Below are 12,554 nucleotides of genomic sequence, written 5' to 3' on the forward strand. Positions count from 1 at the left end.
CCCATTAGGTGTGTATATACCCATCCCCTCCTCCCTCCTCCCACCTGCTTGATTTCCATTGAATTGTATCTTTTGATAAGCAAAAGTTCTAGTTTAGTTTTTCAGTCTCTTCCTTTATGGTTAATGGCTTTTGTGTCTTATTTAAAATATGTTTGCCTACCCTAAGATCATAAATATATATTTCTCTGTTTTCTTCCAGAAGCTTAATAAACATACTAGTTTAATTCAAGAACATTTATAGTCTATCTCGTTGCATGTAGAATTTGAGGCAATTGAGATGAATAGTTAGCAAAATAGTCTTCCTTTTAGAAAAAGATGACTCTTGAAAGAAAAATGGATGTTCTATAATTACCTTGTAGGCCATGCAACAAAGAAACACAGCATATTTAATCTCATAGTCTCTGCAGAATTCATATGTATGTCGTGCCCTTTTCAGATGGGTTCGTTTCCATTGGAAGCGGGCTTCTAGTAGTTCCCAAAATTTTAGCTTCAATTAATATTTGAGGTTTCTGCATTTTTCTTCAAATATTTATTGCCTTTGGCTTTAAAAACTACATATGGTAGGAAAATTAAAATGTGCAGATATGTGTAGTTATTAACTTTATTCAAGTTATATTATTTAGAACCATAGGCTCTTGAAATAATGCTCAGGAGGAAATACTCTCTACATTTATGGGGTGGACTTAGCCTACATATATTTACATGTATTCATAGGAATATGTTTATGAATCCTTCTGCATATATAATGACTCTAATAAAAAAACTAGCTCCAGAAAACTTCTAGAGAAATAACTTTCATTATTTTATGTTGACATATGTATATCTATTTCTTTCCCTGTTTTTTTTTTTTTTTTCAGATGGCCTACCTTGTTCTTTAAAATTGCCAGGGAATAATAATCCAGATTGTCTCTTGGTTAAATTCTCTGATGCTTCATGCAGTATTTAAACCATTAGTTGTAGGATCAGTTGTTGGCATGAAAAACTTATTTCTTCCTTTGCTTGGTGTCCTTGCCTTGGGCTTTTAGGTGTTAGGAGGGGTGAGGTGAAGTATAGATTTGCTCGGGCCTGCTAGAGAAGTTAATACAAGAGTGGGAATCTTTAATCCCATCATGTTACCTGGGCTCAGATTTATGGTTGCTGTTGTTTATGGTTGGGAAATGCCTTGAGTGTGTATAACTTCATGGCCTCTTGGCTTTAACTCATATGAATATTGAAAATAATAAGGAATATAACAATAACAATGACATTAGTAAGCATCTGTTAATTTTTTACTATTCCCCATGCCAAACACTTTATTTTTTTCATATAATTGTCATACTAGTCCAAGCTTGGTATTATGTTTTATCATAATTTATGATTGTTATCCCTACTTTTTAGCTAAGAAAACTGAACCTTATATAAATTAAGTAATTGCCCAGGATCATTACACTAATGAATGACAGAAAAAAACAGGCTTGTGTGTATAAAGCCTGTACTCTTACCACCATCCAGTATTGTCTCCATGGTAGAAAATCATTAATTTCACTGGAATACATCTTTGGTATAGGATATGGGTGTGCCTTTGTAAAGATATTGCCCCCTCCCAAGTTTCCCCTTCTAAATAAACTTGGCAGCCATTGCACCAAGAACACACTAATGCAGCAACATTTTATTAGAATGAATGGTTATAAAGACCCAGGATCCACAAAGGTGAATGAAGACTATTGTTTGTCAGCAAGTTCACAGCAGATGACAGAATAATTTGTAGAATCATTTTCTTTCTAGAAAGGGATCTGCCAGACCTCTCACAGGGCAAAGCAGGATGTTTATCCAGCGTCCAACCCCACTGTATGGCCTGAGTGCTGTTGGGCCCATCTGGTCAGTGCTTGGAATCTGTCATTTGTTGATTGTTACCAATGTCTTTCTCTTGCTTTTCTAGGATTATAGCCGAGAAGGTAAAGGAGGTTCTGTTTATCCAGCCCCGAAAGTACATCAGCTGTTCTAGCCCAGAGACCGCAGAGCCTGGCTACACCAACATTATGGAGCTGGCATCATCTGTGTGCCGCTACGACCTAGATGACATGGATATCTTCTGGCTTCAGGAACTCAATGAAGACCTTGCAGAAATGGGTATGTTCTTTTCTCACAAGTAAGTTGTGCCTTGACTTAACTTCACTCACAATTTTTTTAGGTTGTCAGGACCCTTTAATGTGCTTTCATTTTGTTGCTTCCTTTCTTTTCTGGCCTTTTCATTTATTTTTCTCTTTGATCTTATCTTAATGAGGTATTTCTTCAAATGCATAAACATGTTGAAATAGAGCAATAACATTTAAATGTGACCTTTTCTTTCCTCATTCACAGTAAATAGCACAAATCGGGGATGGCATGCAGGTTTCACGAGGTTGTTTCCCAATTCTGAGTGGGAGAATGTTCATGACCAATTGGACTTATGGTTGAGAAGAAATCTGAAGCTAATTCCTGGCTCAACCGTGAAAAGCACTCTGATCAGTGAGCAGGGCCAAAGGTAGAGGCCCCTCTGCCACGGGGGTTGGAGAAAAGCTCTAGCTTTAGCATTGGGCAGTACCACTGCAACTGACTAGTTGCTGTGACGGTACCCTTTAATGAAGAACTTATAATTTTGCTGCCTGGAAAAAGAAGAATGGCAGGCCTACAGCAAAACAGCCCTAAAGCTGTTCTTAGCTACTTCCAGTGAGTTCTAGAGTTGTCACACAGTTTTCAAGAAAGAAAATAAAATGAAGCAAAAACAAACAAAAATCTTGGACGTATACGTAATAATTTTAAGTAAATATGTGCGTATCAGCAAGGCTGGGAAATGCCAGGCTGAAAGGAAACTCACTTTATACTTACACACAGCTATAGTTCACCTGTTTTCAGTCTAAGCAGTGTTCAGATTCAAGTTTTCCTATGGAACTGTGGGTGTTTTGTAAGTTTCCGTATGAGATATAGTAAAGGATACATTTGATTTCATTTTTGTTTGAGTCACATTTGTTCATTAGTACAAGTTAGTAGAAGGATCAGTGGTTTTTCTTTTATTCCCTGTCCCTTCTTTTTTCTTTCTTTCTTTCAAGGCTGGTATGTGAATGCATGTGAATAAAAAATTAAAATTGTATTAAATCCAGTTTGGCATGGCAATGGTGTTTATTCTGCCAGTAACCAATACTTATTCCTTGATTTTCCTTTTTTTTTTTTTTTTGAGACAGAGTCTCACTCTTTTTGCCCGGGCTAGAGTGAGTGCCATGGCGTCAGCCTAGCTCACAGCAACCTCAAACTCCTGGGCTCAAGCAATCCTACTGCCTCAGCCTCCCGAGTAGCTGGGACTACAGGCATGCGCCACCGTGCCCGGCTAATTTTTTCTATATATTTTTAGTTGGCCGATTAATTTCTTTCTAATTTTAGTAGAGGCGGGGTCTCGCTCTTGCTCAGGCTAGTTTCGAACTCCTGAGCTCAAACAATCCGCCCGCCTCGGCCTCCCAGAGAGCTAGGATTACAGGCGTGAGTCACCGCGCCGGCCCCTATTCCTTGATTTTTCAATCTTTGTTTTATGTCTTCTCTTGCTCCGCCCTCTAAGAGGAGAGGGAGATGGTCAATTTAGGATGGAAACCACAAAGAGAAGGGAATAAAAGACTGACAGAAGGAAGGTAAAAGTATGAGGGCATAATCAATTGGACTGATGGCTCAATATGCAGTTGTATTTATGATGCATATAGATAGTATCTGTAGACATTGCAGTCATTACAATGCTGCCTTTGACATGAAACCACCTTATAATGAGGTCCCTTTGGTATTTTGCAATTACTTCCCTTTGGATGAGTTTTTAAATAAACTTTTCATTTTGGAATAGTTTGATGTACAGAAAAGTTGCACAGTTAATGCAGAGAGTTCCCATAAACAGCTCATGCAATTTCAGTACCCATAATGTTAACGTCTTACTTTACCATGGTACATTTATCAAAACTAAGAAACCAACACAGATACATTACTATTAACTAAATGTCGGACTTTACTGGAATTTCACTTATGACCATTTTCTGTTCCAGGATACCTCATTGTATTTAGGCTTGGGAAAGTTTTAAAAGAGGATTGCCTTATCTCAAGTTTTTCTTTAGAGTGAATGATATTGTAGTGAGGCTTCTAAGAGCTTAAAATAAACTTTGGTTCAGATTAAGGAATTTTTAAATCGAGTGTTTACTGTGTACTAGTCATCATACTAAGCTATGTACAAACATTATCTCAGCCTCACAACAAGTCAATGAACTTCATTTTATTATTCTCATTTTATAGTAAGAACACTAAGCTCTAAAGAGGATAAGTAACTTGCCAGAGTTTACATAGCTAATAATGAGGTGAAATTGGAATTTGAATCCAAGTTCTCTTTTAACCAGACACTATACTCCTTTATTGAAAAAAAATATATGAAATTTGTCTTGACTGGAAAAATGAAACTTAAGGCCTGGGTAGTTTTTGGTTTCATGAATAGCCAAAACATTAAAATGGTAGTTATGTAGAATTCCAAAGTTTCTTAAGATATCTTATATTACAAATGAAGTAGAATACTTGAGTAAATTTGTTTTGGATCATTTGAGGATTATTCCTGAGTTTACAAGCTGTTAGAATAAATACATACATGCTCTCACAAAATCATTAGTCCTCCCAAGTAAAAAATGTTTAGTTGTTAACCAGTGTCGGCCATATGAATCTTTTAGTTGGGTTAATAAGTGTAGAAGGCTAAGCAAAAATAAAAGTATGGAAGGAAAAAGGAATCAAGAAGCAAAAAAGGTAATTTCAGAATTGAAGTTAGATGCTGTGAATGCTAATGGGTTTATATTGTATTATAGTTTGCCACTGAAAAATATTATTGGATTTGTTTAAAAGTCAGATTTGAAAAAAATATTTTACATATATAATCACATGCACATAAGACCTAGAATTTTCTTTTATGGCTTGATACATTTTCATATGAAAATTTTCTTATATAGCCATTAGATGTGCTCATTGAAGCTAATTTGCTAAGAATGAAATTATTATTTATGTCCAAATAGTTATGTGATTTTAATTATTTTATTATGCTACAGAATAAAGTGTTCAAAATTATAAAGCTTGGTGATAGTCTTCCCACAGTGGGAATAAGAAAAAATGGAGAGAGATTTAGGAGACTGGCTAGGATTTAGATAGAAAATCGAAAGGGTCAGTAATATATCTTCTAAGGAATATGGTGAAATGTATTAATATTTCTCCTTTCATGTGTCAAACACCAATATATGATTATAGGTAAATGTAAGAATATCCCTAGTAAAAGATTTTTTGAAATCTGGTTGTCGTAGATAAGGAAGAGATGGTTTTATCCTTCAGAATCCCACCCACCCCTGCACCTGGGCTCACAGTAGATGATTTGGGAATGACAGGTGACTGATGGGTTGATTGATTGTTTGTATTTCTGTGCAGGTTGTGGGCCAGTTGATGAGAATCTTATGGAAAAGACAATAGAAGTCCTGGAACGCCATTGCCATGAAAATATGAACCATGCTATTGAGACAGAGGAAGGTCTAGGCATAGAGTATGATGAAGATGTGATCTGTGATGTGTGCCGGTCTCCAGACAGTGAAGAAGGAAATGATATGGTGTTCTGTGATAAGTGTAACGTCTGTGTGCATCAGGTTAGTGAGACTGGAGACCACCACCTCCCCACGATCAGCCTTTCTGAAGTTCAGTAATGATCTCCAGTACCCATATCTGGGTAGCAGCTTGCATTTAAGGGTGAAAATAAAGATTTGGCCTGGCTGTTCTTCAGTATTTCCTCTAGAAACTATACTTCTTATGATCTCCAAGATGACTTACTTACTAACTTACCCCAGGGGGCTAAACCCAGGTCTTTATGGTGTTACTTCATGCCCAGACCATTGGGATTGCCTTCTTCAGTTTCCCCAGGGAGTCTCCTCACTGCCTGCCTGGGGGAGTGGGGGGTGGGAGGGGTCTTTCTTCTGCCTTTAAATCCCTGTGGCATCATCAGGTTATACCCATGGCCAGTAATCTTGGTGAGTTTACACTTCCTACAGATGGAAGTCCATACTCCTTATCCTGGTACCCAAGGCCCTCCCCCATCCCCCAAATATACGGCTCCCAGGAAGCTAGGTCCACCCTACTTTTTTTAAAATTTTTTTCATTTTTTCTATTTTTTTTATTTCAACATATTACGGGGGTACAAATGTTTGGGTTACATATATTGCCTTTGCCCCACCCAAGTCAGAGCTTCAAGCGTGTCCATCCCCCAGACGGTGTGCAGTGCACCCATTAGGTGTGTATATACCCATCCCCTCCTCCCCTCTCCCATCTGCCCGACACCCGATGAATGTTACTACTATATGTGCACTTAAGTGTTGATCAATTACTACCAATTTGATGGTGAGTACATGTTCCACCCTACTTTTAAAGATCACAGAATTTTAGGACTGTAAAGGACTATTTAACTCCTCAACTTTACACAAATACCAGGAGACGTGAAGTGACTTTACCCAAGCCAGTTATTCGTCATTCTTTCCTCCACACTGCCTTTTTAATTAATAATGATGATGATGACATCAACCCTCTTTTTAGCTCTTTCCCTTTTTTCACCCATAAGCTCTATGCTCCAACAAAATAAGGTTACTCAAGGTGCAGTGATGAATATTCCTGACACTGTCCTATCTCCATGTTTCAGCCACGCCCCAATTTATAAATGTCTTCTCCCACCTCCAGCTATCAAAAATCTACATATCTTCCAAGGTCTAGTTCAGATCCTTTCTTGAACTCCCCTACTCTTCTGAGCCTGTTGTGTGTTTTATTCATTTCATTAATTTATCTAGCAAATAGGTACAGTACTCCATGGGCCAGGATGTGCTGCATGCTGAGGACGCAGTCGGTGATGAAGAGGCAGACATAGTCTCTGTTCCCAGGCTGATCATAGTCTAATGTAGGAACTATAAGGAAACCGTCAATTTAGCATAGTATGCCAAGTGTTTTTGTAGATATAAGTCCAAGCTGCTATGGAAATGCATAGGAGGGATGGACATAGGAGGTCAGGGACAACTTCGAGGAGGTGGCATCCAAGCTGCATCTTAATGGCCAAAAGGAGATGTCAGGTAAACCAGCAATGTGTGTTCAGGCAGAGAGGAGAACATGTTTAGAAGGGGTGTTGAGAGTAGGCGAAGTATGTCAGAGGCAACTCTGAGTGCTTCAGAATTGTAGCATGGCGGGGTAGAGTAGGGAAGGCATGGAGAGTGAGAGTAGAGAGGGATACAAGGGACGTGTGTGAAGGACCTTCTGACAAACTAAGGAACTTCTATTTTGTCCCATCAACCCTGAAGGATATGATTTGTATTTTAGATCATTATGGCTACAAAATGACTAAAATGATCAGAATGGACAACATAGGAGATATAAACTAGGGCTTAAGACTGTTTTAATTCCTTGGGTCATCTAATCTAACACTCTATATGTAGAAGGTACTCAGAATTTTTCTGTGACCAACTGGGTCTTTTTCTTCATTTACCTATGTCCTGTAAAATAGTGAATTTTGAAAATGTATCTTCACTCTACCAATTATTGGCATTTATATCACACCTTCAGTGAGACCAGAAAATCTTTACCATTTAAGTATGAACTTAAGTATCTGATGATACAGGTCCACAGTTCCTTCTCTGCAGTTCCAAAATTGTAAAGCTCTGAAAACTGTACATCTTTGCTGAAATTTCATACCAGAACTGATCTGGGGACAATACCAGAACTCACCCGATATGAGACCATTTTGTGGTCCTTATCCATTTTGTGTAAATACTCATATATTTTGTTAAAGAAATATTAATGTATTTGGTTATATGGTATTGCCCCTGGCCCTACTGGGGGGTTAGATAGTATACCATGTATATACTGTATTACTTTCGTAAGATCTGAACAACTGGATTTCCTAATGTTTCTCACTCTAGGGCCATCAGATAAATGATTGTGGATCTGTAGTAGGCTTAAGGGGAATAATGAAAATGTCATCTGTATATATTTTCTATATTTTTCCTTTATAGTTGGAACAAAATATTAAGGAATTATTTTCAGATTGTTTGACTAACAAAATTAAGTGTAGCATAATAATTTTCCCCAAAGGTGTTTTATTTGTTTTGAAAACACATCCAATAATGACTATAAATGACACTGCTTCCTCACATAGAGATGACAACAACAAGTGACCAGGCCTTGCAGAATGTGAATTGGTATGTATTAAAGCTGGGACATTGGTACCATCTAAAGTTTCATATCAAAGATTCTTCCAAAGTGAGTATATTCACTTGGATTCTGAGAGATACTTAGGTTAGAGCTCCCTCTATTGACTGAAAAGTGACTGAAAATTATTTGGAAAATTTGGTTTACTGCTTTACAGAATGGGGACATGTTGACATTTGAATTTATTAAACATAATTTTTCTTCTTTACTGCCACCATATTATGTTCAGTGTTTGTTCCTCAGGAGAAGTGTATATAGTAGACTTTATGTTTTAACAATGAACTTAAAATTTTTTGTCTAAAAATATGTGAACATTATTTGGAAAGCTGGAGCGACAAGGTTGCTTGAGCCTGTGAGTTTGAGGCTGCAGTGAACTCTGATTGTGCCACTGCACTCCATTCTGGGCGACAGAACAAGACCCCATCTCTAAAAGAAAAAAAATTTTAATGTGAAAGTTAGGGCATTCCAAGCCTCTTTATGTATATCCATGTTCTGCTTCTTAGCCCAAATATTGAACACTCAGATTAAGACCTGTGTCAATTTACCTGAAGGTACATTCACTTGTATAGTTTTTGTATCTGTCATGTATATAATACTTGCCACTATGTTTATTAAACCCCTGAAATTATATGTAAAGCCATATGTCAGTGCATGTGTACAATTTTCTCGAAAAAGTCTACAGGCTTCATCATTCTGTGGTCCAGAAAAAGTTGAGAACCACTGCTATGAAATACAAGCTTCTGTGTTCTTATGACTACGAATAAGTGTACAAAAGGCTCAGTAAATGGTGTTCTGCCTAATCGAATGGCTCAGAGATAAAGGATAATTCTAGAGCCAGCCAGTGGCTTCTCTTTTGCCAGTCTGAAAGAGGTTCTATTTTAGGGAGGAAGCTTGCTTTTATTAACTAGCAAACATTCTGGGCCTCAGAGAAAGAAGAGATTCAAAGATTAGGAACCTTGTACCCCCTAAATCTATTGAAATAAAAAAATTTAAAAATAGGAAAAGATTAGGAACCTTATAAAATGATGCCTTACTGTCATGAGAGCAGCATAGTTGGAGTCCAGCTTCAGTTCTTGAGAGTAATTAATTTGTTCTACCAAATGACCTACTTGAGCTCAACTTAGGGAGCATTCCAGGTAAATTGATGATAAAACCTCTACCCACAGTGACCTTACAATCTCACTGAGGAGATGAAACACAACAGCTATAGTAGAGAAAAGGAATACATGGTGCTGACTATGTACTTGATGAGGGAAATCGCATGGAGTGGAGGACAGGAGTCAGGCAATGGGGCAGATACAAGGGGATACAGTGACCTAAGCAGGGTTCTTAGAGAGGCCTGGAGTTTGAGCCATGTCTGGAAGGATGAGAAAGGTCTGACTATGCAAAGAGGAGTTGACCATGTAGATCAGGGATATTGCTTAGACATACGGACACGAGAATTAAAATGACCAGTTATGAAGAAAACCAGGGGGCCTGCCTGTCCAAGTCAGGAGCCTTGTGTTTGAGTGTGGTGGGGCACGAGAGTAGACAGTGATATGTGAATAACAGCAGGCTTTAGATAAGGGGCCAGCAAACTTTTTCTTTGAAGGGCTAGATACAGTCTCTTTACATATTCTTCTTCTTCCTTCTTACAACCCTTTACAAATGTGAAAACCATTCTTCACTTCTTGGCTTTATAAAACAGGCCTCAGACAACAGCCAGCCCCTAGTTTAGGTGGGGGTGGGAGAGATGAGGGCAGAAGGAATCTTTGGAGAATTTGCCAGTGTGCAATGGTATGAATTCTTTGTTTTAGTGAGAAGAATCTGGTAACTAAATAGAAGAAGGGTTGAAGGTGTGAAGGGGGAGGAAGAAAATTTAGAAGTAAATCAATCCAGGCATGGTATGATGAGAACTTAGAGCAGTTGTGATGGGAATGGAGAGGATGGTTAGAGTCTCAGGGCCACTCTATAGGGAGGAATAGTGAGCACTAGAGACAGCAGATGGGAGAAAGTGAGTAATACAAGTCCACAAATTTGGATCTGGAAGATGAGAAGCATGGTGTTGACGCGGAAAGAAGGAGTTTAGAAAAGGAACAGGTGGAGAGGAGGGCAGATGTGATGGTAACAGTTATAACTGGAATCTGAGCTGAAAATGAAATCTCCTGGGGCAGACAGAGATTTTGAAGCTGCCATGTTGAGTCAGTCAGTGGTAGAGGGTGTGTTAGCCAGGCCATATGGGGAGACAAGTGTCCCCCAGGTTTAGTCTGTAATAGAGTAGAGCAGTAAGGAAGAAAAGATGGGCAAAATCGGGTATAGTGAAAAGTTTCCCAAACTAATCTCCCACTTCCCCCAGTAATTCATTTATTTCTTTGTCCGACTTCATTCTATAAAGGATTTGAAGCAGCTTCCAGAACTCATTATGGATTATTGTGATTAGAGTAATATTCTATTCATGGTTCATTCACAAATCCCTTTTTCTTCAACCCAAGCAAATAATTGCTGTGATTTGCTGAGTGCTTTTTATGTGCCAGGTACTATTAGGCTTTTTATAAACATGAATTAATTTGTTCCTCAGAAGTTTAATTCTGTTTATTTTCTAACACTCTTTTTCTTGATCACAATAGTATATGACATGTAGAAGTTGTTCAATAAGTATTTGACTAATTGTAATACATAATCATTGAAGAAGCTTTAGAAAACAGAGGAAAAAAGAAAAAATGCTGTAAAACATTTGACGACTCAGATAACAGTTGGCTATATCTCCTTCTAGTCTTGTTCTATCATCCTTAAAATCACTTCTTATGGACAGACATGCTGATCTTAGGACAGATGCTGGAAGTTGCTTTGAGTATTTTTTTAAATTAATCCTGGATATAAGCTTGTTCAGCTTTATTTGCCATCCCAAAAGCAGAGGGTACTCTGTGACTGTGCATCAGAACAGACATTGACCCTGGTAAGAAGATGCTGACCACTCTCCCCTCTCCTCCTCGTGCCTCCAGGCCTGCTATGGCATCCTCAAGGTCCCAGAAGGCAGCTGGCTGTGTCGCTCCTGTGTCGTGGGCATTCATCCACAATGTCTGTTATGTCCAAAGAAAGGTGGAGCCATGAAGACCACCAGGACAGGGACTAAATGGGCTCATGTCAGCTGTGCCCTGTGGATTCCAGAGGTAAGAATTCATCCAGGCCTGCAAGGCCATTTGCTCCAGTGTGCCCCCATTCCCTACAATGTTCAGATTGACTCAGGCTTAGCATGAAGATGCTTCATGCTTGCCCATGTTCCTGAGGTAATGCTTCTGCTTCAGCTACATTAAATCCTTCTTGAATGCAAGTGTACATGTAAGCCCATGCTGATTGATTTATAGTGGTACTCCCAGTGGTATTTGATAAATTTGTATGAGAAGAGGGCCGCAAAAGACCAGAGTATGAGCAGCAGACTTTTTTAAGGTAAACCTTACCTTAAAATGCCAAATCTTAAGTGTAGAGTTTTGTGAATTTTTACACATGTATGTATCTGTAACCACAACTCAGACCAAGACATGGAACACCCCAGAAATAACATAGAGTATCCAAGAAGGATGCCTTATACCCACTTTCTAGTCCCTATCCTCCAAAAATAACCACCATTTTGATTTCTATTGTTATAGATTAGTTTTATCTGTTTTTGAACTTCATATAAATGGAATCATACAGTATATACTCTTTTTGGTCTGGCTAGCACTCCATATTGTGGTGTGTATCAATAGTTCATTGCTTTCTATTGCTGACTAGTATTCCATTACATGGATATACAATGATTTATTTATCCATTCTCCTTTGAAGCTCTTTTCTGAGCTTAGACTCACCATTTGCCTAATACCTTTATTCATAATTATTATCTAACTCATCGTCTAACCTGGTCTTTCAGTTGCTGGTATTTCCTGAAGGGCTATGTGTATACTAAATTAAAACAGGGCTTCCAGACATTTCTTTTCCTTACATCTTATGGCTGCCTTTCTTTTTCTTTAGCTGTTTGGATATCCCACTCACACCCTCTCTTCCCAACCCCTATCCAAGCCAGCAAATCTGTTAGGCATTTTAACTGCATGACAAGAGAGACTTCAGAATTCAGTTAATGGGGAGCCAATAATACTATATCAGCAGTTCATTCTCCTTTAAATTTTCCTGGCGTTAATCTTGTTAATGTTAGTTCCAGGGTACTCACCATCTGATAATCAAGCTCACAGAGTTGAACTAAAAGTCCTAGATACATACTTTTGTACTCTTATGGCTATAGACATCAGTATTTTTAAAAATATTTGAATAGTAGTTTCTTTTTCTTACTAAGA

General features: G+C 38.2%; 1 protein-coding gene across 2 annotated transcripts in view; it reads left to right on the forward strand.

The window, feature by feature from the left end:
* Positions 1-12,554, forward strand: part of JADE3 (jade family PHD finger 3) — a 140,316-nt gene that overhangs the window by 104,469 nt on the left and 23,293 nt on the right. For both annotated transcript variants that reach the window (XM_012652386.1, XM_012652384.1), the window contains exons 5-7: positions 1,919-2,109; positions 5,443-5,654; positions 11,229-11,396. In XM_012652386.1, the coding sequence (XP_012507840.1) occupies positions 1,919-2,109; positions 5,443-5,654; positions 11,229-11,396 (571 nt within the window). The remainder of the gene's footprint in view (positions 1-1,918; positions 2,110-5,442; positions 5,655-11,228; positions 11,397-12,554) is intronic.

This window comes from Propithecus coquereli, unplaced genomic scaffold (genome assembly GCF_000956105.1).
Source record: "Propithecus coquereli isolate 6110/MARCELLA unplaced genomic scaffold, Pcoq_1.0 Scaffold388, whole genome shotgun sequence".
In the NCBI taxonomy this organism is placed as follows: Eukaryota; Metazoa; Chordata; class Mammalia; order Primates; family Indriidae; genus Propithecus; species Propithecus coquereli.